Raw genomic sequence first — 27,954 nt, forward strand, 5'->3', positions numbered from 1 at the left:
AAAGTGTTGGGATTATGGGCGTGAGCCACCATGCCTGGCTGAGAAAACTGAATCATATAAAATACTCAACTAAAACCAGAGAAGGCAGAAAAAGGAGATAAAAAGAAGTGAAGATTGAAAAAAAAGAATAAGGCCGGGCACGGTGGCTCACGCCTGTAATCCCAGCACTTTGGGAGGCTGAGGTGGGTGGATCACCTGAGGTCAGGAGTTCAAAACCAGCCTGGCCAACATGGCGAAACCCCATCTCTACTAAAAAATACAAAAATTAGCTGGGCATGGTGGCAGGCGCCCGTAATCTCAGCTACTGGGGAGGATGAGGCAGGAGAATCACTTGAACCCGGGAGGCAGAGGTTGCAGTGAGCTGAGATGGTGCCATTGCTCTCCAGCCTGGGCAACAGTGAGACTCCGTCTCAGGGAAAAAAAAAAAAAAAAAAAGAATAAGTGCTAAAATATGGCAGATATTAATACAACTATATCATCAACTTTAAATGTGAAAGCCCTAAATACACCAATTAAAGACAAAGACTGACAAAATGGATAAAAAGGCAAAATGTTTTTAAGAAATGGGTTTATGTGGCCGAGTGCTGTGGCTCACGCCTGTAATCCCAGCACTTTGGGAGGCCGAGGTGGGTGAATCACCTGAGGTCAGGAGATTGAGACCGTCCTGGCCAACACGGTGAAACCGTCTCTACTAAAATACAAAAAATTAGCCGGGTGTGGTGGCGTGTGCCTGTAGTCCCAGCTACTCGGCAGGCTGAGGCAGGGGAATTGCTTGAACCCAGGAGGCAGAGGTTGCAGTGAGTCAAGATCGTGCCACTGCACTCCAGCCTGGTGACAAAGTGAGATTCTGTCTCAAAAAACAAAACAAAACAAAACAAAAAAACAAAAAAAAGAAATGGGTTTATGTTTTTAAAAATTTAATTTTAACTACAAAAGACAAAGACAGATTAATAGTAGATGGACACAGTGGCTCATGCCTGTAGTCCCAGCTACTTGGTAGGCTGAGGCAGGAGGATTGCTCGAGCCCAGAGGCTTGAGAGCAGCCTGGGCAAAATAATGAGACCCCATCTCTAAGAATAAAAAATAAGTAAATAAATAAATACAAGAAAAGGGGTGATTCTAACTATATGACAACCTGGAACAGGCAAAACCATGGAGACAATAAAAAGATCAGTGGTTTCCAGGGGTTGGGGAAAGGAAGGTAACTATATGAAGCACAGAATTTTTAAGGCATTGAAACTATTCTGGCTGGGTGTGGTGGCTCTTTCCTGTAATTCCTACACTTTGGGAGGCCAAGGTGGGCAGATCACTTGAGGTCAGGAGTTTGAGACTGGCCTGGCCAACATGGTGAGACCCCATCTCTACTAAAAATACAAAAATTAGCCACATGTGGTGGCATACACATGTAATCCCAGCTACCTGGGAGGCTGAGGTAGGAGAATTGCTTGAACCTGGGAGGCGGAGGTTGCAGTGAGCTGAGATGCGACTGTGCCACCGCACTGCAGCCTGGGCAATAGAGCGAGACTCTGTCTCGAAAAAACCCAAAAAACTATTCTGTAAGATATGATAATGATGAATATATGTCATTATACATTGGTTAAACCCATAAAACGTACAACATCAAGAGTAGACCCAAATGCAAACTTTGGGTGACGGTGTGCCCCACTCTGGTGGGGGATGCTGAAAGTGGGGGATGCTATGGGTATGTTGGGGAGGCGGGCATATGGGAACTCTTTGTATTTCCTGTTCAATTTAGCTGTGAACATAAACTGCTCTAACAAATAAAGTCTATTAAAAAAAAAAAGCGAGGACTGGAGAAAGACATGCCATGATAACACTAATCAAAAAAAGCTGGCGTAGTTACGTAAGCAAAGCAGGCGTCAGAGACAGTAAAGTTATCAAGGGTAAAGAGGGACATTACACAGTGATAAAGATGAAGGAGTCAATTCTTCAAGAAGACAGAACAATTCTGAATAAGTACACAGGCATACCTTGTGTTATTGTGCTTTACTTCACTGTGCTTCGCAGAGACTATGTTTTTTTTACAAGTTGAAGGTTTGTGGCAACCCTGCATCAAGCAAGTCTATTGGCGCCATTTCCCCAACAGCAGGTGCTCATTTCGTGTCTCTGTGTCACATTTTGATAATTCTCATAATATTTCAAACATTTTCATTCTTATTGTATCTGTTTTGGTGATCTGCCATTAGTGATCTTTCATGTTAGTATTATAACTGTTTTGGGGCACTGTGAACCACACCCATGTAAGATGCTGAACTTCATCAATAAATGGCATTTATGTTCTGACTGCTCCACCAACTGGTTGTTCCCCTGTCTCCCTTCCTCTCCCCAGGCCTCCCTATTATCTGAGACACAACAATATTGAAATTAGGCCAATCGATAACCCTATAATGGCCTCTAAGTAAGTGTTAAACCAAAAGCTAAAAATGATTAAGCTTAAAGAGGAAGGCACATTGAAAGCTGAGACAGGCCAAAAGCTATACCTTTTGCACCAGTTAGCCAAGGTGTGAATGCAATGGAAAAGCTCTTAAAGGAAGTTAAAAGTGCTACTTCAGTGAACACATGTTTGAAAAGAAAGCAAAACAGCCTTATTGCTAATATGGAGAAAGTTTTAGTGCTCTGGATAGAAGATCAAACCAGCCACAACACTCCTTTAAGCCACAGCCTAATCCAAAGCAAGGCTCTAACTATTTTCATTTCTATGAAGGCTGAGAGAGGTGAGGAAGCTGCAGAAGAAAGTCTGAAGCTAGCAGAGGTTGGCTCATGAAGTTTAAGGAAATAAGCTGCCTCTATAACATAAAACGGCAAGGTGAAGCAGCAAGTGCTAATGTAGAAGTTGCAGCAAGGTATTAGAACATCTAGCTAAGATCATGGATGAAGGTGGTAACACTAAACAACAGATTGTCAGTGTAGGTAAAACAGCCTTCTATCAGAAGAAGATGTCATCTAGGACTTTCCTAGCTAGAGAAGGGAAGTCAATGCCTGGCTTCAAAGTTTCAGAAGACAGGCTGGTTATCTTATTGGAGTGAATGCAGCTGGTGATTTTAAGTGGAAGTCAATACTCATTAACTATTCCAAAAATCCTAGGGCCCTTAAGAATTATTCTAAATCTATAAATGCAACAAGAAAGCCTAGATGACAGCACATCTGTTTAGAGCATGGTTTACTGAATATTTGAAGCCCAATGTTGACACCTACTGCTTGGAAAAAAAGATTCCTTTCAAAAGATCGCTGCTGACTGGCAATGCACTTGGTCAACCAAGAGCTCTGACAGAGATGAATGTTGTTTTCATACCGACTAACACAACACACATTCTGCAGCCCATGAACAAGGAGCATTTTCATCTTTCAAGTTTCATTATTTAAGAGGTACATTTTTGCCTGTGGTCCCAGCTACCTGGAGGCTGAGGCAGGAGGACTGTTTAAGTCCAGAAGTTCTGAGTTATAGTGTGCTGTGCCAACTGGGTGTCCACACTAAGTTTGGCATCAGTATAGTGACCTTCTGAGAGCAAGAGACCACACCAGGTTGCCTAAGGAGAGGTGAACTGCCCAGATTGGAAACAGAGCAGGTAAAAACTCTTGTGTTGATAAGTAGTGGTACTGTGCCTGTGAATAACACTGCACTCCAGCCTGGGCAACATAGCAAGACACTATCTCTTAAATAAATTAAAAATAATAATTAAAAAATTTTGTGGGCCAGGTGTGGTGGTTCCCGCCTGTAATCTCAGCACTTTGGGAGGCTGAGGCAGGCAGATCACAAGGTCAGGAGACCGAGACCATCCTGGATAACACGGTAAAACCCCGTCTCTACTAAAAATACAAAAAATTAGCCAGGTGTGGTGGGGGGCGCCTGTAGTCCCAGCTACTTGGGAGGCTGAGGCAGGAGAATGGCGTGAACCCGGGAGGTGGAGCTTGCAGTGAGCCGAGACCGTGCCACTGCACTCCAGCCTGGGCGACAGAGTGAGACTCCGTCTCAAAAAAACATTTTGTAAGCTATATCAGATTCCTCTGGCAGATCTGGGCAAAGTAATCTGAAAACCTTCTGGAAAGTATTCACCATTCTAGATGTCATTAAGAACATCTGTGATTCATGGGATGTCAAAATATCAACCTTAACAAGAGTTTAGAAGAAGCGGATTCCAACCCTCATGAATGACTTTGAGGGGTTCAAGACTTCAGTGGAAAAAGTCATTACACATGTGGTGGAAACAGCAAGAGAACTAGAAGTAAAGCCTGAAGATGGGACTAAATTGCTGCAATCTCATAAAAAACTTGAACAAATGAGGAGGTGCTAGTTAGGGAAGAGCAAAGAAAGTAGTTTCTTAAGATAGAATCTCCTGGTGAAGATGCTGTGCATATTGTTGAAATAATAAGGGATTTATTTATTTTTATTTTGAGACAGGTTCTCATTGTGTTGCCCAGGCTGGAGTACAGTGGCACGATCTCAGCTCGCTGCAACCTCCGCCTCCTGGGCTCAAGGGATTCTCATACCTCAGCTTCCCCGAGTAGCTAGGACTACAGGCATGCACTGTGACAACCGGCTAATTTTTTGTATTTTTAATAGAGATGGGGTTTCACCATGTTGGCCAAGCTGGTCTCGAACTCCTGACCTCAGGTGAACCACCCACCTTGGCCTCCCAAAGTGTTGGGATTACAGGTGTGAGCCACTGCACCTGGCCTTTATTGGCATACATTGAAATATCATGCCATCGAAATCCTTTTTGTAAGGTTGGTATTAATGCCTCCTTTCATTTCTGATTGTATTTATTTATATACTAATCATACTTTAATACAACTGTATGTCGGGCTTTTTTCAAATAACATTCCATCTGAACTATTTTTCCATAGTACAGTCATCCTTTGGTATCTGCATGGGGATTGATTCCAGGACCCCCAGGAGATATCAAAATCCAAGGATGCTCAAGTCCCATATATAAAATGATTTAGTATTTGCATATAATGTAGGCACAGCTTCCAATGTACCATTTTTTTTTTTTTTTTTTTTTTTGAGACGGAGTCTCACTCTGTTGCTCAGGCTGGAATGCAGTGGTGTGATCTTGGATCACTGCAACCTCTGCCTCCCAGGTTCAAGTGACTCTCCTGCCTCAGCCTCCCAAGTAGCTGAGATTACAGGCACGCACCACCATGCCCCGCTAATTTTTGTATTTTTACTAGAGACGAAGTTTTGCCATGTTGGCCAGGGTGGTCTCGAATTCCTGACCTCAGGTGATCTGCCTGCCTTGGCTTCCCAAAGTGCTGAGATTACAGGTATGAGCCACTGAGCTGAGCCCGGCCAGCCTCCTATATACTTTAAATAATCTCTAGATCACGTATACATAGTACAATGCCTAAAAATAACTTCATTTGCATGGATTCAAAGTAGTACTTGGCATGTAGCAAATTCAGTTTTTGCTTTTTGGAACTCTGTGGAATTTCTTTTCCCAAATATTTTTGATCCACAGTTGGCTGAATCCATAGATGTGGAACCCATGGATACAGAGGGGCGCCTGTACTTTGGTCCTTATAAACATTAAAGAGAGGCACAACATAATGAACAGCTTACTTCCTCCACACCTCTTTTTTGAAGAAGTTGGTAAATGTTTCTCATAATGCTGTGTTAAACATCTCTAAATATGATAGACTCCCTGGATCACAGGTGCTATCACTGATCTTATTTCCTCAAGGAGTTCACCATGAGTGAACTCCTGTCTAGTATCCAAGAGCCCTCATCCCTGCCTGCCTTCCCACTGCTAACCAGCCTCTGCCCTGTTAGCCCCTCCTCTGGGCACTGTCTTCAGCTGTTTTCCCTGCTAGTCACCTGAGTCAAACAAATGTGGGCAGATACACACACCAGCGTGTAGAATCCTGGATTCTTTTCATTTGTATCCATGTGAAAAACTGGGAAGACAAGAGGCCCATGACGCTGCTCTGTGAAACTGAAGAGTCTGTTCCCCTTTCTTCTAATGTCCTACAACAGGGCAAAGCATCCACCTGTGGGTGTAGCTTAATATTCTGGAAGTCCTGAGTCAGTGCTCCTCAAAATCCTTTTTAAATTTTTTTTTTAAATGTCAGACATTTGCCTCTTCAAAGAGCTTGTTTTACTATGTTGTAAAAATCAGATCATGTACATTTTCATATTAAATTTTTTGTTAAATAAGCTTTTGGAACAGTCAAAAATGCTTTCTCTCAGATGTTCTGAATATGGAAATGGAATATTAGCTTGTTCTAATTTTTTCTAACATGAATTTTCCTGGTTCAGACTGATCTGAAAGGGTTTCATGTATTAAAATGGGAGAATCCTATTGTGAAACATGGAAAAAAAGTCAGACTTTTATGTAACTATCGTTTTGTAAAATACAGCGAGAATGTCACAGCAACGTCCAACTATCATCTAAGTTTCTACGGCGGGCGGTGGCTTCCTGAGCTCACCACAGCACTGGCCCATGACATATACTTGCTTGGCGCTGCCGAGCTCCAGCTGCTCCACCCTCTCTGGTTGGGACCCCTGAGAGCCCTTAGGAGTCTCCCCACCTCCTGCCTCTGCCAGACGCCCCATTCAGGGACCCTGGGGCCAGTGGCCCACTGGGAACTGCACCTCCCCAGCCTGCATGTGGGCTTGTATCAGTTGTTACAATATCCCTGGAAGCACCAGGTAAATCGATCTACAGCAGTTGCCCAATGGGTCTAGACATCTGTGAAGCAAGAGCACAGCTGGCCAGGGCTGCCCCCCCTTACAAATGGGCTCCATCCTAGGTTCTGTCTGCTCAGGCCTACTTGCCCTGTAGTCACTTACCTCAGGTCCCTACGTGCTTCTGCCTGACACCTGGCCTTAGGGGAGGGTGGAGCAGAAGACCCACAGTTTCACCCAGGGCTGCTACCCTGTACCTGGGATGCTAGCATTTGGCTCCCAATCCACCTGAGGCTCTTGGCTAGGAAGTGCCAGTCAGGTTGCAGGGGTCTCACTGCCCAACTACTGTGACGCACAATGAAGGAACAACAGCAGGAGCTGACATGTGCTGCTCACCGTGAGGCAAGGACCAAGATACGGCTTTACAGGCCTAAGGTTAAGGGATACCTCCTATGAGGAGGGTTTTCCTGGGAGGTCCATTCTGCCTGAGAGGAGATGGACTCAGAAAGACCATATGTGTCTCAAGATTATCCCTCCTCCCTCTCTGAGGAAGTGGGGGACCTGGGCCTAACTTGCAAGGTGTATTACTTTGCACACCACCCCTAACCACTGCATGACACTGTGCCTCAAAGAAAATCTCCACTGAAGGCCAGGTGCGGTGGCTCACACCTGTAATCCCAACACTGGGAGGCCGAGGTGGGCGCATCACTTGAGGTCAGGAGTTCAAGACCAGCCTGGCCAACATGGTGAAACCCTGTCTGTACTAAAAATACAATAGCCAGGCGTCATGGCATACACCTGTAATCCCAGCTACTAGGGAGGCTGAGGCAGAATTGCTTGAGCCTGGGAGACAGAGGTTGCAGTAAGCCAAGACTGCGCCACTGCACTCCAGCCTGGGCGACACAGCGAGACTCTGTCTCAAAAAACAAACAAACAAAGAAAATCTCCACTGATGGGTGTTTTCTTGTTTCATTTTGTTTTTGTTTTTTGAGACAAGTCTCGTTCAGGCTGGAGTGCAATGGTACAATCTCGGCTCACTGCAATCTCTGCCTCCTGGGTTCAAGCGATTCTCCTGCCTCAGCCTCTCGCCACTACATTTGGCTAATTTTTGTATTTTTATAGTAGAGACGGGGTTTCACCATGTTGGCCAGGCTGGTCTCCAACTCCTAACCTCAGGTGATCTGCCCACCTCGGCCTCCCAAATTACAGGCGTGAGCCACCACGCCTGGCCTGTTTTGTTTTTGTTCTTGTTTTGAGACAGGGTCTCACTCTGTTGCCCAGGCTGCAGTCGAGTGATTTCTGCTTACTGCAACCTCTGCTTCCTGCATTTAAGGAATTCTGCTACCTCAGCCTCCTGAGTAGCTGGGACTACAGGCACGCACCACCACACCCAGCTAATTTTTGTATTTTCAGCAGAGATGGGGTTTCACCATGATGACCAAGCTGGTCTCAAACTCCCGGACTCAAGTGATCCACCTGCCTCGGCCTCCCAGAATGCTAGGATTGACTACAGGCATGAGCCACTGCACCAGGCCTCCAGTGATGGGTGTTTTAAAGGGCTCCTCCTGGTTTTCATTGAGAATCAATACAAGAAAACAGCCACATCAAGAAAGTATCTGCATTTTCTGTAAGGCCTTTGTTAAAGATACTGGGACTTGTTTTATTTCATTTTCCTCATATAAGGACCCAACCCAGCCTGAGAATTTAGCACCAGGCTCCTAGAAGCTCACTATATTCATTCTGTCTGGAAAGCAGGAAGCTCAGCCCCAAGTGAATGCTCACTCACTGCCACTTTCAAGTGAGAAACTGAGGATGACAAATGTGATGGTGGCCCCTTATTATACAGATCTTGCTAGAGCTGTATTTATGGCTGGACGGTCTTGTGAGACCCTGTGGACACAGCTGCTGAGGAACCAACCCTTGTGGCACCAGGACCCAGGATATACAGTCAAGATTCTGTCTCCAGAAGCCAATCTAAGGGCTATCCTCCTGGCTTCTCATTCAGGGTATGCACTACATGAGAGATAAGGGCCACAGAAAGCCACAAAGCAAACATGAGTGTCTTCCTCAATAAGCAGGACTGTCTGTGGCACACTGTAGTTTCTCTCAGGTGGGGAATTCATTTTATTTATTTTGTTCAGAACTTGCTCCATTTCAAAATCTGAGGTTTCTTCACCTTCTGGTAAGCCTCTTAACTCCCTCTTGACAACTACCCCGCAGCACATCCTCCTGGGGGGACTCCTCTCCATTGCCCTGTCTTCAGCTCCACCTCCTCACCTCTGTGCCACTCTGGCCAATTTTGTAGACTGAATGTTCTTTTCAGCTGGTTCTGATCTGCTCTCTGAAATGCTTGTTGACTTTTAAACTGCAATGATTATTATTTTTCTTTTCCAGAAGTATTTTTTTTGGTTCATTTCCAAATCTGGTTTTTTTTGATAGTGTATTATTCTTTTAATTTTTATTGAGATATATATATCATAAACTTCGCCACTTTAAAGTATAGAATCATTAGCTTTTAGCATATTCATAAGGTTAAGCAACCATCATCACTGTCTAATGCCAGAGCATTTTCATAATTCCAAAAAGAAACTCTGTACCCATTGGTAATCACTCCTTATCCTCCCTCCCTCAGACCCTGGCAACCACTGTTACTCTACTTTCTTTATGGATTTTCCATTCTGGACATTTCATATCAATGGAATCATACAACCTATGATCCTTTGTGACTGGCTTCTTTCTCTTAGCATAATGTCTTTAAGGTTTATCGTTATTGTAGCACATGTAAGCATCCCATTCCTCTTTATTGTTGAATAATATTCTATTGTATGGGTAAACCATATTTTGTTTATTCATCACCTGATGGACTTTTGGGTTGTTTCCACTTTTTGGTTATTATGTACAGATGTGAACATTCATGTATGAGTTATTGCATGGATATATGTTTTCAATTCTCTTGGGTATGTATCTAGGTGTGGGAACTGCTAGGTCAGATGATAACTCTATATTTCACCATTTGAGGAACTTCCAGACTGTTTTCCAAAGGTGCTAAAAGACTTTACATTCCTACCAGCATGTATATGAGGGTTCCCTTTAGAGCTAATTTTTGTTTACAGAATAGAGTATTAATCTTTCCTCACATTTTGTTTTAGCTTTCATGTCCTTCAAGACTTAAGCATACTTTATAGTGCCATCTGACAATTCTATGATCACAGGTTTATAGGACCAACACTTATTATCTGACTATCTGATCTTTTAATTACAGACCTCCAAATGGGTATGAAGTATTTCATTGAAGTTTTGCTTTGTATTTCCCTGATGGCTAATGATGTTGACTGTCTTTTTATGTACCTGTGCTTTGTATATATTCTCTGCAGTTTCTCTTCAGATCTTTTGCTCATTTTTAAGCTGTGTTATTCGTCTTTTTATTGTTGAATTGTAAAAGTTCTTTATATAATTTAAATTCTGGACTTTAATTAGATGTGATTTGCAAATATTTTCTCCCATTCTGTAGGTTGTCTTTCAATTCTGATAGTGCTTTGGAAGCAAAAAAGTTTTTAAATTTTTTTTTTTTTTTTTTTTTTTTTAGATGGAGTTTTGCTCTTTTGCCCAGGCTGGAGTGAAGTGGTGTGATCTCTGCTCACTGCAACCTCTGTCCCCCGAGTTTAAGTGATTCTCTTGTCTCAGCCTACTGAGTAGCTGGGATTATAGGCGCCTGCCACCATGCCTGGCTCATTTTTGTATTTTTAGTAGAGATGGGGTTTCGCCATGTTGGCCAGGCTGGTCTTGAACTCCTGACCTCAGGTGATCCACCCACCTCAGCCTCCCAAAGTGCTAGGATTACAGGCGTGAGCCACCATGCCTGGCCAAGCTTTTAATTTTTAACATGGTTTTGTTAAGATGAGGTCTTGCCATGTTGCTCAGGCTGGTCTGAATTACTGGGCCTTCTGTCTCGGGCTTCCAAAGTGCTAAGATTATAAGCATGAGCCATTGTGTCCAGCCAAAAGTTTTAAATTTTGATGAAGTCCAATTTATCGATTCCTTCCTTTAGTTGTTTGTGCATTAGGTGTCATATCTAAGAAACAGTTGCCTAATCCAAGGTCACATAGATTTCTATCTATATTTTCTTCTAAGAGTTTTATAGTTTTTGCTCTTACATTTAGTTCTTTGTTCCCTTTTAATTTTTGTTTATAGAATAGAGTATTAATCTTTCCTCATTTTGTTTTAGCTTTTGTTCCAATTTTATTTTAGCTTTCATGTCTTTCAAAATTTGTTCCAATTTTGTTTTAGCTTTCATGTCTTTCAAGACTTAAGCATATTTTATAGTGCCATCTGACAATTCTATGATCACAGGTTTATAGAAACCTAAGTCTCCCAGTAAGTATGTCTCCTGACATTTGTGCATGACAGGCTCTTTCTTCTTGTGACTGTGGATTTTATGATCATCTAAACAGTGCTTTATCAGTGGTAATGCTGTACACCCTGGCCCAAGGAATGTCACTGCATGGTGGATACGCATCTCTGCCAAGTGCCTCTGGATGTCAATTAGACCAGGATTTCGTTTGTGTTCATTTCTCAGCTTGGCGATTTCTATACAACACAAGTAGTATTAAACTGGCCCTGAATCCACATGAGGGCAGACCTGTGGTTACACAGTCTCAAGGGAAGACTGTTCTCCCAACCCAAAAACAGGCTGAGACATTCCAACTTCTCTGCTAGTTCTTGTGCTGTCAGTTGGGTTTTCCCAGGTCTGCCTCAGTCCTTTTTTAAGCAGCTTGACTTTATGCTGGTGACTTAATTCCAACTCCTACATGGCTTAGACCCCAGGCCTTGTCTCAAGTCGATGTGGTCATTAAAACTCAAGGTCCTCAGTCAAGACCCCTAGCCTTGCACCCATGGTGCAGTTCTGCTCGCTGCTCTGGCTTTTTTGTTCACTCTTAGATTTTAGACTCTGGGTACTGCCCTTTCCTGTGAACTAGTTATTCATTTTAGGGAGGAGGGTTGCATTTAATCCAGCATTTCAAAGTATTTAGAAGCACGGAGACTGCGCGCGGTGGCTCACGCCTGTAATCCCGGCACTTTGGGAGGCTGAGGCGGGTGGATCACCTGGGGTCAGGAGTTTGAGACCAGCGTGGCCAACATGGTGAAACTGCATCTCTACTAAAATTACCAAAAATTAGCCGGGTGTTGTGGCAGGCGCCTGTAATCCCAGCTACTTGGGAGGCTGAAGCAGGGGAATCAATCAAACCTGGGAGGCGGAGGTTGCAGTGAGCAGAGTGGCTAGGACAACAGACATATGCCACAACACCTGGATAATTTTTCTGGTAGAGATAGGGGTCTCACTATGTTGCCCAGGCTGGTCTCAAACTCCTGGCCTCAAGCGATCCTCCTGTCTTGGCCTCCCAAAGCATTTGGGATTACAGGCATGAGCTATCGCATGTGGCCTGCACTGAGTTAATTATGAAACAAGCATGATTAGATTACAGAGCAGGCTACAAGATTCCACACCAAGTTTATAGATACAGCATCAAACTTGCAGAAAGAGTCCTCCCATGCTAGCTTGCAGGAACTGTTTTCCAAGGAGAATAAATCCTGTCCAGACATGCAGTTTTGGACAGGGCTTTTCATAAGCAAAGCCCCAGAGGTAGCATGCTGTGGCTTTAGCTCCAAATCACCATCTACTGCAAGGACAGGTCACATACAAATGCTCCTTTCATTGGGCACCTGCTGGTTGTGTGGCTACTGCAAGTTTCTGACCAGTCTCCTTGTACTTGGCTGATGGTGGCACAGGCTAGGGTGTGTCTGCCCAGGGCTGCTGAGCCCTATAAACCTCGCAATGGGGTGCAACTCTTAAGGGACAGCTCTTAAGCCCCCAAAGTCCAGCCCACATCTGCCTCTCCTCTCCTAGGCTCTGACTCACTGGGATGTGAACTTAGCTCCTTGTCAAGCTAGGCTTGGAGGGAGGGGCCCTCTCAGGAGGCAGAGAACTTCAGTGCCAATGGCAGAGGCTGCAGACATTCGCTCTGGCCACCTCAGGAGGATGCACTACCGCAAAACTCCAAGAAATAAAGAACTACAACCTGCGTGATGTCACAGCTGTGTTTGAGGCGAGACCCAGAGAATGGATAAGCAGCATAGTGTCCACAAGAGCTCAGAAGCCAATCTGACTTGACAAAGACCTCACTTACATCATTTTTACTGCAGCTCTCTACCTCTGGTCAGTTTCTGAGTGGAAGGCCGTCACTTCCATGATGTATCAATATCAGAGGCTTCCACCTCTCCAACTAATCTCATGCTCTCTTCCAGGCAAACTCTGGGCTCCATCCAAACACCATTATTCTCAGTTCAGCCTCTGCACTGACCAATCCTTGTGCCTTTGCCCTTGTGGTTCTTTTGCCGCGTCCTCCCCCACGACTCCTTCCAGCCACCTTCCCACTTGAAGGAACCACCTCTTTCTCCTGGTGGCTCACTAAGGACTCTGCAGTCTTGCTCCCATGTATTGAGTGGCTAGAGTCTTTTCCCCAACAGGAAGGCAGGTTGCTTGGTGGGAACACTGCCACTGTGCTGTTGACCCATGCCTGCACCCTGCCTGGTCCTTCAGGGTCCTGCAGCTACCACCTACCTTTCCACAGCTGTCGGAGTCATGCTGGTCAGGGCAGGAGCACCTGGTGTGGCTTTGGACCGCTCTGTGAACCGGGAGTCAAACGCTTTCATGGGTTCGATCTTGGACGGGGTCGTTAACACAGAAGGTGACAATGCAGCAGGAGTAGAGGTAGCATTCATACTGGGGTGAAGAAGAGGGGAGGCATGTCAAGCGCAATCCTGAAAGGATCTGGAGGTCTAGTATTTGCATTATTTGGAGCCTACTAAAAAAGGCACAAATATCAAACTTCCATAAGCACAAAAAATTTCAAGATACAATCTACTACTCCCATTTCTTTAAAATTTTCATGTGTCAAAATTATGGACACCTAGAAGGTTGTGAGCAAATGCATTCACATTTCTTCCTTTGCACTGTTCTGAGAGCTTTTGGGGGTAGAATGAGGCCTAGAACATGGTTCTTACAACCCTTTTCTCTAGTCACACTGCCCTATCTCCACAACTTAAATACAGCACCTCTACCCCAAACCACTCCAGCCGCTCACCTTTCCCACTTTGACAATGAGTCTCATGAGATAAGCCTGCACCTGGGGTCCTGAAGCCATGGTCTGCTTTTACCCTTAGTCAGGCACCCTCCATCCTGAGCGGCCCCTCCCATATCTCCCTGTGACAGTGTCACATTCTTAGCATTATGCTCCAAGTGCTCATCACACAACTTTCATCTTCTATTCCACAGAGAAAAGAGAGGCCAGGCAGAAGCCTGCCTGGTCCATCCTTCATGTCCAAGCCCACACCACACGCTTTGGGACCATGGCCACTGGACCTCCTCCTGAGCACACCCAGGCTAACACCTTCCACTCCTATCTGCCCAGACACCACACCACATGCCTGGTAGTCACCCTGGACAGCCCCATTCTTCTCCTCCATGATCTGTGGCCACTAGAATGGGCCATCCCCAAAGAGTTCTCAGATCTGGCATGGTCTGTCCTTCCCAGGCTCCCTTCTTCCTGGCATGCTTTGCTTCCTCACTGGTCTTGCTGCTCAGTCTTCTCTTCCTACCCTCTCAGGGTTCCCCCAGGGCAGTGACCTAATGTTTGGGCATGCCTCCGCAGCCATGGTGCTAGCACCCAGAAGTAGGAGGCTGAAGTAACATAAGACTCCATTCCACCAATGGAGAATTGCTCTGACGGTATCAGCTGTATCCCAGAAGCAGGGGGCTGCAGTAACACAAGACTCCATTCCACCAATGGAGAATCGCTCTGACGGTATCAGCTGTATGTGCCAGGGAGTGGCCTATTTGGGGCACCACCGCCTAATAGAGTCACTTTCCTAAAACGGAGATCTCAAAGCCTTCTACGTCTCCACTCTGGGGAAAAGCCCAGACTACCTGATCCAGCACAGACACCTTGGCCTTCTCCCTCTTCTTGGCCTTCCTCAGGGGACTGGGGGGCTGCTGCCCCTAATCCCCAGGCTTCATCCCCTGGTAGGCCTGTATGAGCCCTGTGGAGGGTACCCTCTGAGGCACCTCCCTGATCCCTGAGATACCAGCCCCTCTTTGGATGGCTAGCCATTTCTACCCAGGGGACCTGAGGGGCCACCTGCAACCCTGTGGCTACCTCTCCCCCACCAGCCTACACACTCCCTGAGGATGAGGACCCACCCATTAAGCCCCTGCGATGCCTGGGGCCTAGCAGGGTGTATAACCCAGAGCAGGTGCTGAGCAAACGTTCACTCCTGGCTTTCATTTGTGCTTGGTGGTTCTTTCTGATTTCTAATTTGGTTTCCAAGTAACAATGGGTGAGGACACAGGCTCTGTGAGTGAATATAATTCTGAGAGTATAAGGGGAGTCTGTGCCCTCCCACAGGAGAACCCTGCCTAAGATGAATGCTGTGTGATGTGCTCAGCAGAGTGAAGCGGAGGCTGAGGCCCCAGAAATGTGAAGCACCTCCAGTGTAGAGCTGCCAGGTGGGGCTGACCCTGCAGCACGTAGCATTTCACTGGTAGTTCCCACCCTTAGCAGCCTGACCCTCGGTCAGCCTTGATACACTCTGTGAAATCCTCAACAGTCCTGTGCATCAGAGACTCACTGAACAAGTCCTCCCCTCTGAGAAGTCCCCATTTCAAATCACGCATTTTTTTCTTTCTTTTTTGATTGAAGGGGCCACAAAGTGCAAACAGAATAAAATTCTCTGTCCTCAAAACTATGTGCAAACCTGAACTTTCCCCAGGGACAGGAACAAGCCTTGGCACCCACTAACCTGTCTTTATTGACAGAATCGCCTGCAGGTCTGGCACTGGCAGCCACCACAGGCTCTGTGCAAGGCTTCGAGGCGCCGAAGGAGTTAGGGGTACTGGAGTCCAGTGGCAGTAGCTGTGGACTGCTATGAGAAGAGAGCATGGTGCCCGCCAGGGAGCCCGAGAGGGGGATGCTGTTAAAGAATGCCGTGGAGAAGTCCCTGTCATCAAGTAAGAACAAAAGTCAGCCTTGAAAGTCAGGTGCCACATCCAGTACTTTATACATTCAAATAACTTTTTTCTAGGTCCAAAGGCAGTATGTTTTCATGATAGAAAATCTGCAAAGCTACAGAAAAGTAAAAAGAAAATTAAAGCCACTTAATATACTATATTTAATTGAATCTAGGATTTACAGGTTCTATATGTACTACTAAGAAAGAAAACAATGCTACTAATTGTCAGATGCCACTGACTGTACAACACACCCAAATCTCAGAGGTGTTAAACTGTGCAAACACATGTCTTAGGAGGAATGAAATGCAGGAATACAGAAAGGGCCTCCCTTTCATGAAGGGCCATGGGGCATGCCACTAGATGGGTGTGCCATAATATACCTAACCCAGCCTCTACTGAGGGACCACAAGACTGTCTCCAGCTTTTTCTAGAACAGATGCTGCTGCACCAGGAAGCAAGGTATTGCAGTGTCAGAACTGAGGATTCTGGGACAGCCAGGTCTGACTCCTCTGCCATTTGTAAGCTTGTGACTTGCTCTAACTACTCTTGTGCCTCCAGTCATTACTGCAAAATACAAAGTGCCAGGACTCTCCCCATGGGGTTGCTGTCAGGACTAAAGCAGTTGGTGTAGGACACTCTTAAAACACACATTGGCTGCTCAAAGAATTATGAAATTCTAATAATTGTCATTACACCTAAGATTCATATAATATATGGGATAAATTCTTAGAAGTGGAATTGTAGCAGCAAATGAAATGTTCACTGATGATTTGGAATAAATATTTCTAAAGTGCCCTCCTCAGAGGTTTAAATTACAAGCCATGTATGAGAGCGCCTATTTCTCCACATAGGTGCTTAGTAACACTTTTATCAAATTTCTTGACATTTAACAATCTGACAGAAGAAAAATGGTATCTTATTTTGATATGAGTGACATTGACATTTTTTCTTTTTCTTTTTTTTTTTTGAGACAGAGTCTCTCCCGCCGCCCAGGCTGGAGTGCAGTGGCGCGATCTCGCCTCACTGCAAGCTCCGCCTCCCGGGTTCACGCCATTCTCCTGCCTCAGCCTCCCGAGTATCCCGCCACCACGCCCGGCTAATTGTTTGTATTTTTAGTAGAGACGGGGTTTAACCATGTTAGCCAGGATGGTCTCGATCTCCTGACCTCGTGATCCGCCCGCCTTGGCTTCCCAAAGTGCTGGGATTACAGGTGTGAGCCACCGTGCCCGGCCGGCAGTTTTTCAAAGTAGAAATACTTGATTTCCGGCCAGGCGCAGTGGCTCATGCCTGTAATCCCAGCACTTTGGCAGGCCGAGGCGGGTGGATCACTTGAGGTCAAGAGTTCGAGATCAGCCTGGCCAACATGGTGAAACCCCGTCTCCACTAAAAATACAAAAATTAGCCAGGCATGGTGGTGGGCACCTGTAATCCCAGCTACTTGGGAGGCTGAGGCAGGAGAATCTCTTGAACCTGGGAGGCAGAGGCTGCAGTGAGTTGAGATCACACCACTGTACTCCAGCCTGGGCAACAGAGTGAGACTTCGCCTCAATTAAAAAGAAAAAAAAAGAAATACTTGATTTCTTTTTTTTTTTTTTGTGAACTGCTTGTTCATATGCTTTGTCTACTGTTTTGTTATTGGTCTTTATTACTGATTTGTAAAAATCATTTACATATTAAAAAAACATTCCTTATATGGTAGGAAATATTTTACCTGGGATGTTGTGTTTCAACTATTTATGGCCTTTTTTTTTGAGACGAAGTCTCGCTGTGTCGCCCGGCTGGAGTGCAGTGGCGCAATCTCGGCTCACTGCAACCTCTGCCTCCTGGGTTCAAGTGACTTTCCTGCCTCAGCCTTCCAAGTAGCTGGGACTACAGGGGCGTGCCACCGCGCCCAGCTAATTTTTATATTTTTTAGTAGAGACGGGGTTTCACCATGTTGGCCAGGATGGTCTCGATCTCTTGACCTCGTATCCACCTGCCTCAGCCTCCGAAAGTGCTGGGATTACAGGTGTGAGCCACCACGCCCAGACAGCCTATCTTTTAAATGCACTAAAATTTTAAAATTTTTGTGTACTCTGTCATTTACAGAAAACACTTTTTTGACCTCTGAGATTATAAAAAATATTCTTCCAGGGAATCTTCTAAAATTTTAAACAAAAATATTTTAAACAACAATTTAAAAAGAAACAAACTCTAAGCTGTTTAGAATGTATGTAATGATAAGTTATGAGGTTGGGACCCAACATTGTTTCTAGGAGGTGCCATGTAGTCCTGTCTTCCATTTACCGAATTAGCCAATGTTTTATCACTGATGTGAAATGCTACCTTTAAAATTCCCATAAATATTCGGGCCTGTTTCCTCATATTCTATCATATTCCACTGCACTATCTACTCATGTGTCAGTATCTCACTGTTTTGAGTATGACAGCTTTTAAGTCTTAATTTCTGGTGGGGCTAGTCTTCCCTGGCTAATCTTCTTTTTCAGAAATATTTCAGCCATTCCTATTTATTTTTCCACATAACTTTATTTTATTTATTTATTTATTTGATACAAAGTCTCACTCTGTCACCCAGGCTGGAGAGTGGCACTATCTTGGCTCACTGCAACCTCCCAGGTTCAAGCAATTCTCCTGCCTCAGCCTCCAAGTAGCTGGGACTACAGGCAGGCACCACCACTCCCAGCTAATTTTTATATTTTTAGTAGGGACAGGGTTTCACCATGTTGGCCAGGCTGGTCTCAAACTCCTGACCTCAGGTGATCTGCCTGCCTCGGCCTCCCAAAGTGCTGAGATTACAGTTGTCAGCCACTGTGCCCAGTCGATTTTTCCACATAACTTTATAGCTACCTTGTCTGATTCCCAAAATTCCTACGGTTATTTGTACTGGTTAAATTTATAGGCTACAGGAGAGCTGACATCTTTATGATGCCATCCTAGCTAATCAATGGCATGAATTTCCAGTTATTTCTTTGAGTTTTCTTTGAAGCCTCTCAGTAGGGTTTTTAATTTTTTCTTCATTAAGATATGCATCTCTGGTTGCATCCTAGTTATTTTGTTTGTGAATATGACTTATTTCTTTATGTGCTCTGAGGGTAGTTGGTGCTACCTGACTTCATGTTGATTGTATCCAGCCACCTGACTGTCTTCTTTCATTGCCTATGGCAGCTTTTCCAGTTGATTCTCTTATAAACCATATCATCCTTAAATAATTATCCTTTCCAATTTGTTCTTTCCTTTGACTAACTACATGGGCTAGGACCTATAGAACAATGTTAAATTATAGTTGCAAGAGTAGGCATTTGTTTAGTTTTTGAACTTAATTTGAAATAAGATAATTTATCAAGTTAAGGAAGCATCCACCTACTCCCATTTAACTGAGTTTTAAAACAACGTTGAATTTTACCAAAATGCCTCTTAAGCATCGATGAGAGATCATATAATTTTTTTTCTTTTGATCTACTGATACGTAGAATTAAATAGTTACCTAAAATTTGAACCTCCTTACTTTCCCAAAACAAACTTCACTTGGTCATGGTATATCAGCCTTTTAACAAGCAGTAAGGTTCTGTTTGTTACTATTTTACTTAGGATTTTGCACTGACATTCAGAAATGAGAATGATCTTGAATTTATTATGTTTTATCCTTGTAAGATTTTGATATATTATGTTCATTTCAAAATAAAAATTTGCACATTTCTTCTCCATGCACTAGAATATTTAAAATGGTATTAACAGTTACCTGAGTCACCTGTTCCTTAAAAGTTCCTGAAGTTTCCCTGTGAAGCCATCTTAGTCTGGTGGCTTTGGTGGGGTTAACTCTGTCCTCTATTTCTTCCACAATAATTTTTCACTTTTAGTAATTTTATTTTCTTCAAAAACCATCCACTTTCTGTGCAAATTTATTTGCACAGAGTTCAGCAAAGAAGTCTCTCATCTTTTTGATTTGTCTATTATTTCTCACTTATACCTACTTTGTATATTTATGCTTTTTCTCTTCTTTCTTGATTAACTAAGCTAATAAGGACCTATTCTGTTGCTACTTGTTAGAACGTGGGAATCAGGAGGGCAAAAAGCTTTTAATACCAAAAGGATCAGGTCCTGATGCTAGAAATAAGCATCCTATGTCAGAAAGTTGGCCCCAGACCAGTTAGGAAGCCACCTACACCTTCTCACCAGGTAACGCCTGGAAGGATCCACAGAACAAAGTGCCACCATCACCACCACCACCTCCCCATCCCACAGGCCCAGTATGTTCAGAGCTCAACCACACACTGGGTCTCACTTGGTCTCAATAAAAGGTAGGTAGGGGCATTACCCCCTACAGGGTCACAATAGGAAAAAGACTTAGTCAAAAGAAAATGAGTGCTCTGTGGGGAGCCAGCAGACCTGGTTCTTGCTCTACTCGCGGGGACCTCAGAGCCTGCACATCTAACATGAGGAGACTGGATCTGTACACTGTACGAGTGAAGGTTTCTTTAGACACCAAGGAAGATTTGGAATAGCTCGTGGATGGACAACTGCAAAACGCAGAGGCCTAAAGTGTGTGGTCTCCATGAAGGGCTTACAAATGCCCTGAGCAGATAGATGGAATGAGAATAAAACCCAGAGTGAACTGCCTTGACAGTGGGGGTCTATTTCTTTCACACAGTGCTTTATCATTTTTCTTTTTTTTTTTTTTGAATCAACACACATCATTTTGGGAAGAATAACCAATTCAAAAACAATCCTCACTATATACACTGGGACAACAGCAAGTGGTGAATGAGTCTCTTCCCCCTTCTCTGTCCCCAACAGGGAAATGTGTTTGGGAGCCCTACTCTCTGCCCAGTAATTCCACTTCTAGAAGTTATCCTGAGAGAACAACCACAGTTGAGCTCAAAGACTCATTTACAATCACGAGAAACTGGACACAAACACAAGTCTACAGTGAGCTGGCTAAGCAAATCCTAGGACAGGAATCTGGATAATCAGATAGCAAACACCTCAGAGGACTAGTTATTAAAATGGATGAATGGGCATGAAACAGTAACGAGTGGGGAAAAAAAGACTGGAAATACAGATATCAAAACATTAACAGTGACTGTATCTGATTATGGATAATGTTTTTTTCTTCTTTGGGCTTTTACTATTTTCTAAATTTAACCATGTGTAAATATACCTTTCATAATCATAAAAATAACTTTATGAAAGAAAAAAAAGAAAAAAAAAATCAGCCTGACTGACTGCTTTCCTTGTGCGTCCTCTGGTGCCCTGGCAACAGTGAAGTGCAGCAGATGTGCTGGCCGCCTTAGCACTCCCACCCCTCACGATTCAGGTGTGCACAAGGGCTCCAGGAGGAGTATGGGCTTTGAGACTGCGGGAAGCTGAGCTTGACTTCCTTGCTTCCACGTTCTACCAGTCAGGTTGTGAAGGGCCCGTGAAGATCCTCACTGTGAAAGTGTTAACCGCTGAAAGAAGACAGGAAGATCTCTCCAGATAAGATCATGAAAGTGGAATGAACCAGTACCCAGTGTCCAGCTGTGCTATGCAGAGAGGCGTGATTCTTCTCCGGCCATCTGCTGTCCGAGTCTCAACTTGTTTCTTCAAAAGATTCTGGCAAAGCAGAGTTACATAAATGAATGCAAAAGTTTCGGCCAACTATTTCCAAATATTAAAAAATAAAGTCTCTTTTTTTCCTGGTGATAAGAACACTAAGCATAAGATCCACCCTCTTAGCGAAGTTTTAAGTATGCAATATCATATTGTGAACTGTAGGCACTATGCTGTAGGGGAGATTTCTAGGACTTATTCATCTTCTATAACTTAAACTTTATACCCTTTGGCTAATAACTCCCATTTTCCTCTGACCCCAGTATTCACCATTCTATTCTCTGTCTCTGTGAGTTTGACTATTTTAGATTCCTCATATAAGAGGTATCAGGCAGGCCAGGCACGGTGGCTCACGCCTGTAATCCCAGCACTTTGGGGAGGCCGAGGTGGACAGATCATGAGGTCAGGAGATAGAGACCATTCTGGCCAACATGGTGAAACCCCGTCTCTACTAAAAATACAAAAATTAGCTGGGCGTGGTGGTGTGTAACTGTAATCCCAGCTACTCAGGAGGCTGAGGCTGAGGCAGGAGAATCGCCTGAACCAGGGAGTCGGAGGTTGCAGTGAGCCAAGATTGCGCCACTGCACTCCAGCCTGGTGACAGAGCGAGACTCCATCTCAAAAAAAAAAAAAAAAAAAAAAAAAAGAGATATCATGCGGTATTTGTCCTTCTGTGTCTGGCTTATCATTAATTTGTACACATTAAGTATGTATAACTTTTTATATGTCAATTATACTTCAACATGGTAGGTTTAAAAATAATAAGGCTTTTAAGGAAATGTATTCTAAATTGTCCTTCTGGTACAACTAAATAAGACACCCAAGCAAAGAACAAGCAGTGGGTACATGCCACACTGGCCACCCCACACAACAGCCAATGGGACCAATGAAAGGGCTAAAGGACTGAGCTCTGTACCTGTGAACCACACATCTGTCACTAAGCCAGGGATTTTCTTTCTTTCTTTTTTTTTTTTGAGACAGAATCTCACTCTGTCTCCCAGGCTGGAGTGCAGTGGCGCAGTCTCGGCACACTGCAATCTCTGCTTCCTGGGTTTAAGCAATTCTCCTGCTCAGCCTGCCATGTAGCTGGGATTATAGGCATGCACCACCACACCCGGCTATTTTTTTTTTTTTTTAAGTAGAGACAGGGTTTCACCATGTTGGCCAGGCTGGTCGGAACTCCTGACCTCAAGTGATCCGCCTGCCTCAGCCTCCCAAAGTGCTGGGATTACAGGGGTGAGCCACTGCGCCTGGCCTGAGGTAGAGATTTTCAAACTGACTTTCAAAATAGAATCCTTCCTTCCACAGAAAGCTTGTAACTAGGGGTTTTCTCTCATACTTTATATCTGAATTGCCTGGTGGAGGTTTGTCAGCCTACATAGGCTCCTGGAGATGGTTTATACTCCCCAGGCAATAACGTTCCCTACCCTTTTCCTGCCCCATTTCCAACCCCTTCTCATCAAACATGGCTTCCAGATGAAGAAGGGGAGCCCATAGAAGTCTCCTAAGGGCAGAGCCTGAAATCCACTGTTGTTAGCATCTAGGATTTCCTAGAAAGACCAGCAGGATAAAATTCGTAAGTTCTTACAAGAGATGACCTCCTCTGGGCTCCTGGGGATAAGGAGGCCTTTGATAAAGAGGATCCAGGCCCCATTACTGCATCATGCAGCAGTGGGCAAGGGGCCAACAGGCCCGAGGCTGGCTAACCCACAGATCCCGTACCACTCTAAACAAACCCCTTCCTTCCCACCACCGGTGTCTGCCCCTCACCCTGTCCCTGGGCATATGTCCATGTCTTTAGCGCCACCAGGCAGGGCTCTCACCTTCCTTATATCTTCAAGACTCTCCCCGTTGACAACGCCTGCGACTGAGGTGGCTGAGCCCATCTCCCTGGTCGCAGCACTCTTCTGGTCCAGCTGCTGCTGCTGCTGCCTCCGCTGGTACTTGAGCATCTCAGGGTTCTCAATGACTGCTGTGGAGAGCTGGGCCTCGGTCATGATGGCTAGGCTCTTGCCATAGGTGGACTGGTGAATGCGGCTCTGGGGAAGCAAGGAGAGGCATGACATGCCAGCGTGAGTGCCAGTGTGGCCAGTGCTGCCCACCAGCAGGCAAACTACAGCAGGGCTCTCCTGGCTCTGAGTGGAGAAGGGACCCAAGGCCAACTCCCCATCGCCTCCCACCCTATTCTGCCTGTCCCTCATTCGACAGCTCTGTTGATGTCTCATGCCTACCCTTGATTTTTATGGCCTCCCTTGTATCTGTAGCTGGGATGACAGTAAATGAGACAGCCAACAAGACAACACCTGCCCCACAGTCTGGTGCAGAACAAATGACAATCCATAGTGCTTCAGTGGAAAGGAAGATACTCAAGGTGCTAACTTAAGGCTCTTAAATCACTCCTAGGACCCAAATGATTTTGGGAATCAGATCCTAGAACAAAAGTCTACTTTCACAGCTCATCTGCAGCCATCAGCCCTGTGGTTGGAAGTCCCCATTGGCCTGCTTAGTGTCTCTAAGAGTATGGGAAGGCCTGGCACAGCAGGGCTGGGGAGCCTCCTTTACTCCCACCCCTCCTAGTATGTCATCATACTCCCCTCCTTCCAGGCCCTCATAGTCTTGTGCCCTAACAAGCTAGACAGGAGCCTCATGAGAGCAGAGATGGTGTCCCCAGCACACTGTAGTGACTGCTGTACGTGAAAGTGCATGAGGAACAGACTTCCATGGGATGTGCAAATGTCCAATGTGGGATTCTGCTCAAGAACAGGGACTGTGGTTAACAGGACATCTGCTTTACAGCAGAGCATGGGTTGAGAGGCAGCGTTCCAACAGACGTGCCTTGGGACCTGCTCCTGCAGGGCTTGAATGTGGCCAGGAACCTCCTTTTCTTGCCATCTTGGCTCCTGCCCTTCTCTCCTGAGTCTATCCCCTGGAATCTCGAAGCAGAATTCAGCGTTTGGCCAGGGTTTCCCTAGTGTTCCTCCAACATGGAGTCCCAGCCTGACTTGGGAAATGGTAAGCAGATGGGTTATTAGGCTCCCAGAGTGACTCCAAGGGAGTGCATAGTGATCCCAGGTACCTGATGACAGTGACAAGGTTGGAGGAGGACCTGAGGCCTCAGAGATACTCATTCCTTCATGGAAAAATGATGGGGTGGCAGGCCCCATTCTAAGTGTAGTCATTAAGGCAGACCTCTCCCCCAAAGGGGTTCACATTTTAGTGGGGAGGTCACACTGTAGGTTAAGAGGAAGCTTCCACCAGCAAATAAGGTCATGAGGAGAGCTGCCAGCCTGCTCTGGGCTTTCACAGAGCTCCCTTCAGACACATACACACAACCCACCAAGTGGGGGCAGGTTTCTAAGCCTATGGTAGGTGAAGCAGGGCTTTTCTCAAAGCCTGGCAGAAGGGCACAGAGACCCCATCACCCCAGCAGAGCACAGAGGGGAGGCAGCCTGGCCCAGAGGCAGCAGGCCTTGTTCACTCTTCTGACCTAAGGGTCACATACAGTCTGGGTAAAGAGCCATGCTATTTTCTGAGGCTTAGTTTCCATATCCACGAAATGGATGAGCCTTGCCTTGAAGGGTTTTGTGCAATTTAAATGAAATCATATGTGCAAAACACATTCCCAGAGCCTGGCAGACAATGCATTCTAAGAAATGACCAATATTACTACCATGAAGGTGAAAGTGACATGAGCAGGGGCCCCTGAGGAGTCACTTCAGCTCTTTCCCAGGGCAAAAACCTCCCAGTGGATGGCCTATTATCAGCTCAAAAAGAGATGCCTAAAATAGTTCTACTCTTAACTCCAGGACTTATTTCTGAAATGGGGACTCGTTTTTTAATTAATCTATTTTGTAAAGAAGGATTACAAGATATAAAAGATGAATACCCCATTACATGTTAAGAAATGACTTGTCTGTGTATCTCACACGAAGAGGGTGTAGTCAAAGGGGTCTCTCAGAGCTATTGTGGCAATGGCCACAGAGCACCCAGCAGCACGAGGGCCGTCAGCCTACCTTCTCCTCCTCGCTCAGGGGATCGCCAAGCTCATCCTGGGAGAAGTCGAGGAATGCCACAGAGCCGTCCATAGAGCATACCAAGATGCCCAGCCCATTCAGAGTCCTGAAAGACATGGCCATCAGCAGCCTGGTAGCAAGAGCCCCAGGCAGACACATGTGCCGCAGTAGCTGGCCTGTGAGGATGGTGGGCAGTGTTCTAGGGAGATGCTGGAAACTCCTGGTTCCCTTCTGTGGCCTGGTTCCCTTCTTTGGCCTGGGAGGGGCAGTGGGGGGGCGACAATTGTATCCCAAAGGGCCCTGGTGTTCTTTAGCTCTAAGCAGGTGTACAAAGTATCTCCTTTACCATATGTTCTGTAAGAATTTTCAATTTTACTTATCTTACTTTTGAAACTATTAAAATAAAAAAAACTTGACAAAGTATACATATAAATCAGGTCACTGAGAAGCAGAAAGTGTGCTTCTGACTTTGGTTCATGCACTGACGGAGTAAAGTGGAACATACTAGGATCACGTCATTCTCCTCGTCTTAGACAAATCCTGAAAAGGCATTTTCCAGTGGCAAATTCTACACAGGCAGGACATTCTCGCAGCAGCAGGTACACCGCTGCCAGTTCCCAAATCGCGTGCAAATAGCACTCTTGGTCTGCGCTACTATGACACCTGGGGAGGGGCCACTGGCCACCTGACCCTAGTCACACCCAGAAGGCCTCATGTTCCAATGTGTGGCTTCTCCTTTCTTAACCTATTCCTGTAAGTAGAATCCACCTTACCAGGAAATATCCATGATGGATTTGTCAAACAGTTCATGGATGACCACCAGCGGCCGTTTCAGACAGGTGAGCTGGAAGGAAAGACAGTCAAGGTTAATGAAATTACTGAAATCTCCTTCTGTATTCAGCTCAGTTAACATAACCAACCTAGAAGCCTGGGTCAAAGTGGCTGCTGATATTTAAGGCATCTTCAACTCTATTCAAACTGCAGCTGCAGAGATCCCAAACTGTGGGAACCAAAGCCTGCCAAAAATGTGCATGCTACCTAGAGTGGACCCTGCCTCCAGGGCTTGCTGTGGTCTGACAGGGGAAATAGCTTTATACACAGATAAATAGCAACAGAGAAGGCAGAGTGGGAGTGGGTTTCTGAAGGGCTATGGTCGGAGCAGAGGGACAGTCCCAGGGTGGACCTCTGAGAGGGTCTATGGAGCAGGAGACACGATGCCAAAGCCTAGACAGGGGATGAGGCACCCTGAGAGAGAACACAACACATCTTCCCTGGGCCCAAGGGACTCTGGTACACATTTATCCAAGGCTCATTCTACCCTATGTGTAGGTAGTACAGAAATACACACCTGGGCCCTTAATCTGGGCCCAGTTACCGACTATTAATACTTTGATGAATTATTATCTTCTATTTTGTGCAAATATTTATTTTATTCTTCAAAGTAAGAATTTATTTTATTCTTCATAGTTGTGTCTGTTTTTTCATTTAACACACAATAAGTATGTCATTAAATATCCTGTAAAAGTCTCTTCTGGATGACTGCATAGCATGCACTGTGCATATTCTCTATCGAGTCACTCAATTGCTGGCATACACTCTGACTCCACGTTCCCACAACTATGGTAGGCCCTTCCTCTTGTGCACAAGTGCCTGGCTACCCTGCTGGCTGGCCCTGAACTGCAGGACGATGGGCTGGGAAGAAACACACTTCCTCACGGGATGGTGGGCTCCCATAGGTGCTGCTGCAGCTTCTGGGAGGCTGTGGGGCTGAGCGTCCCAGTGCAGCCTGAGACTGCTATGTGGGGAAGGAGAAGCTGTGTCTACCCTAGTGGTGGACAGGGGGCTGAAGTCTGAACTATCTGGAACCCACATTAAGAATCTTGCCTCCACCTTAATTCCACTTCTAGAAAAAGCTGCCTTGTCCCTCCTCTCATAAATGTGCCTACAGACCCCTCAGAAATCTACAGGCCGTGTGACTGCCTAACCTGAGCATTCTAAGAAATATGGGCATCATAGTCAGTGATGTTTTGGTTGCAGCACCACAAACAGGGCCTCTGGCTGGGAGGAAACAGGGAAGGTCCCCTGAACGGCAATCTGTGGTACTGTGGTTCAGGTTCCAGAATGGGTGTTAAGTGAATACTTGGCCTAAAAAAAAAAAAAAATCACAACGCACACAGTAATATATTTCTCTATACCAAACTAATAAATGCAGCCAGAGGATAACCTTCAAACCCAGAACTTCCAACTTGCTCTGCTTATAGGGACACTTTTTTACAAAATGAAAAAAAAAAAATTAATGTGTGTGCACTTTGCTTTATCAAACTTTAAATATATTGGCACCTTGATGCTCAGCACCAAGACTGCTCCCTGCACTGCATGCGGAGGTGTCTCTTACCACACAGTCAGGTCACAGCACACCAGCCCCTGGCAGTGAGAAACTTAACCCTTCAGGAGCCCTCACTTAGAAATCGCCACAGTTCTTACCCTTGGGTTCTCACTCGCCAACTACCATTGAGTATATCTGCTGAGAACCTGCTCTGTAGAGGGCACTGAGTTAGGAAGGTGAGGGGAACAATGAAACTGAAGACACATCGGGCTGGGTGTGGTGGCTCACACCTGTAATCCCAGTACTTTGGGAG

At 45.3% G+C, this 27,954-nt stretch overlaps 1 protein-coding gene across 8 annotated transcripts in view; it reads right to left on the reverse strand.

The window, feature by feature from the left end:
- The window catches only part of HIRA (histone cell cycle regulator), a 101,603-nt gene that overhangs the window by 32,094 nt on the left and 41,555 nt on the right, over positions 1-27,954 (reverse strand). For all 8 annotated transcript variants that reach the window (XM_055374945.2, XM_019018360.4, XM_004063015.5 and 5 more), the window contains 6 exons: positions 26,089-26,159; positions 25,316-25,421; positions 23,126-23,341; positions 21,220-21,305; positions 15,503-15,700; positions 13,266-13,427 (listed from right to left, as the gene is read on the reverse strand). In XM_055374945.2, the coding sequence (XP_055230920.1) occupies positions 13,266-13,427; positions 15,503-15,700; positions 21,220-21,305; positions 23,126-23,341; positions 25,316-25,421; positions 26,089-26,159 (839 nt within the window). The remainder of the gene's footprint in view (positions 1-13,265; positions 13,428-15,502; positions 15,701-21,219; positions 21,306-23,125; positions 23,342-25,315; positions 25,422-26,088; positions 26,160-27,954) is intronic.

Source organism: Gorilla gorilla, chromosome 23, assembly GCF_029281585.2.
Source record: "Gorilla gorilla gorilla isolate KB3781 chromosome 23, NHGRI_mGorGor1-v2.1_pri, whole genome shotgun sequence".
NCBI lineage: Eukaryota > Metazoa > Chordata > Mammalia > Primates > Hominidae > Gorilla > Gorilla gorilla.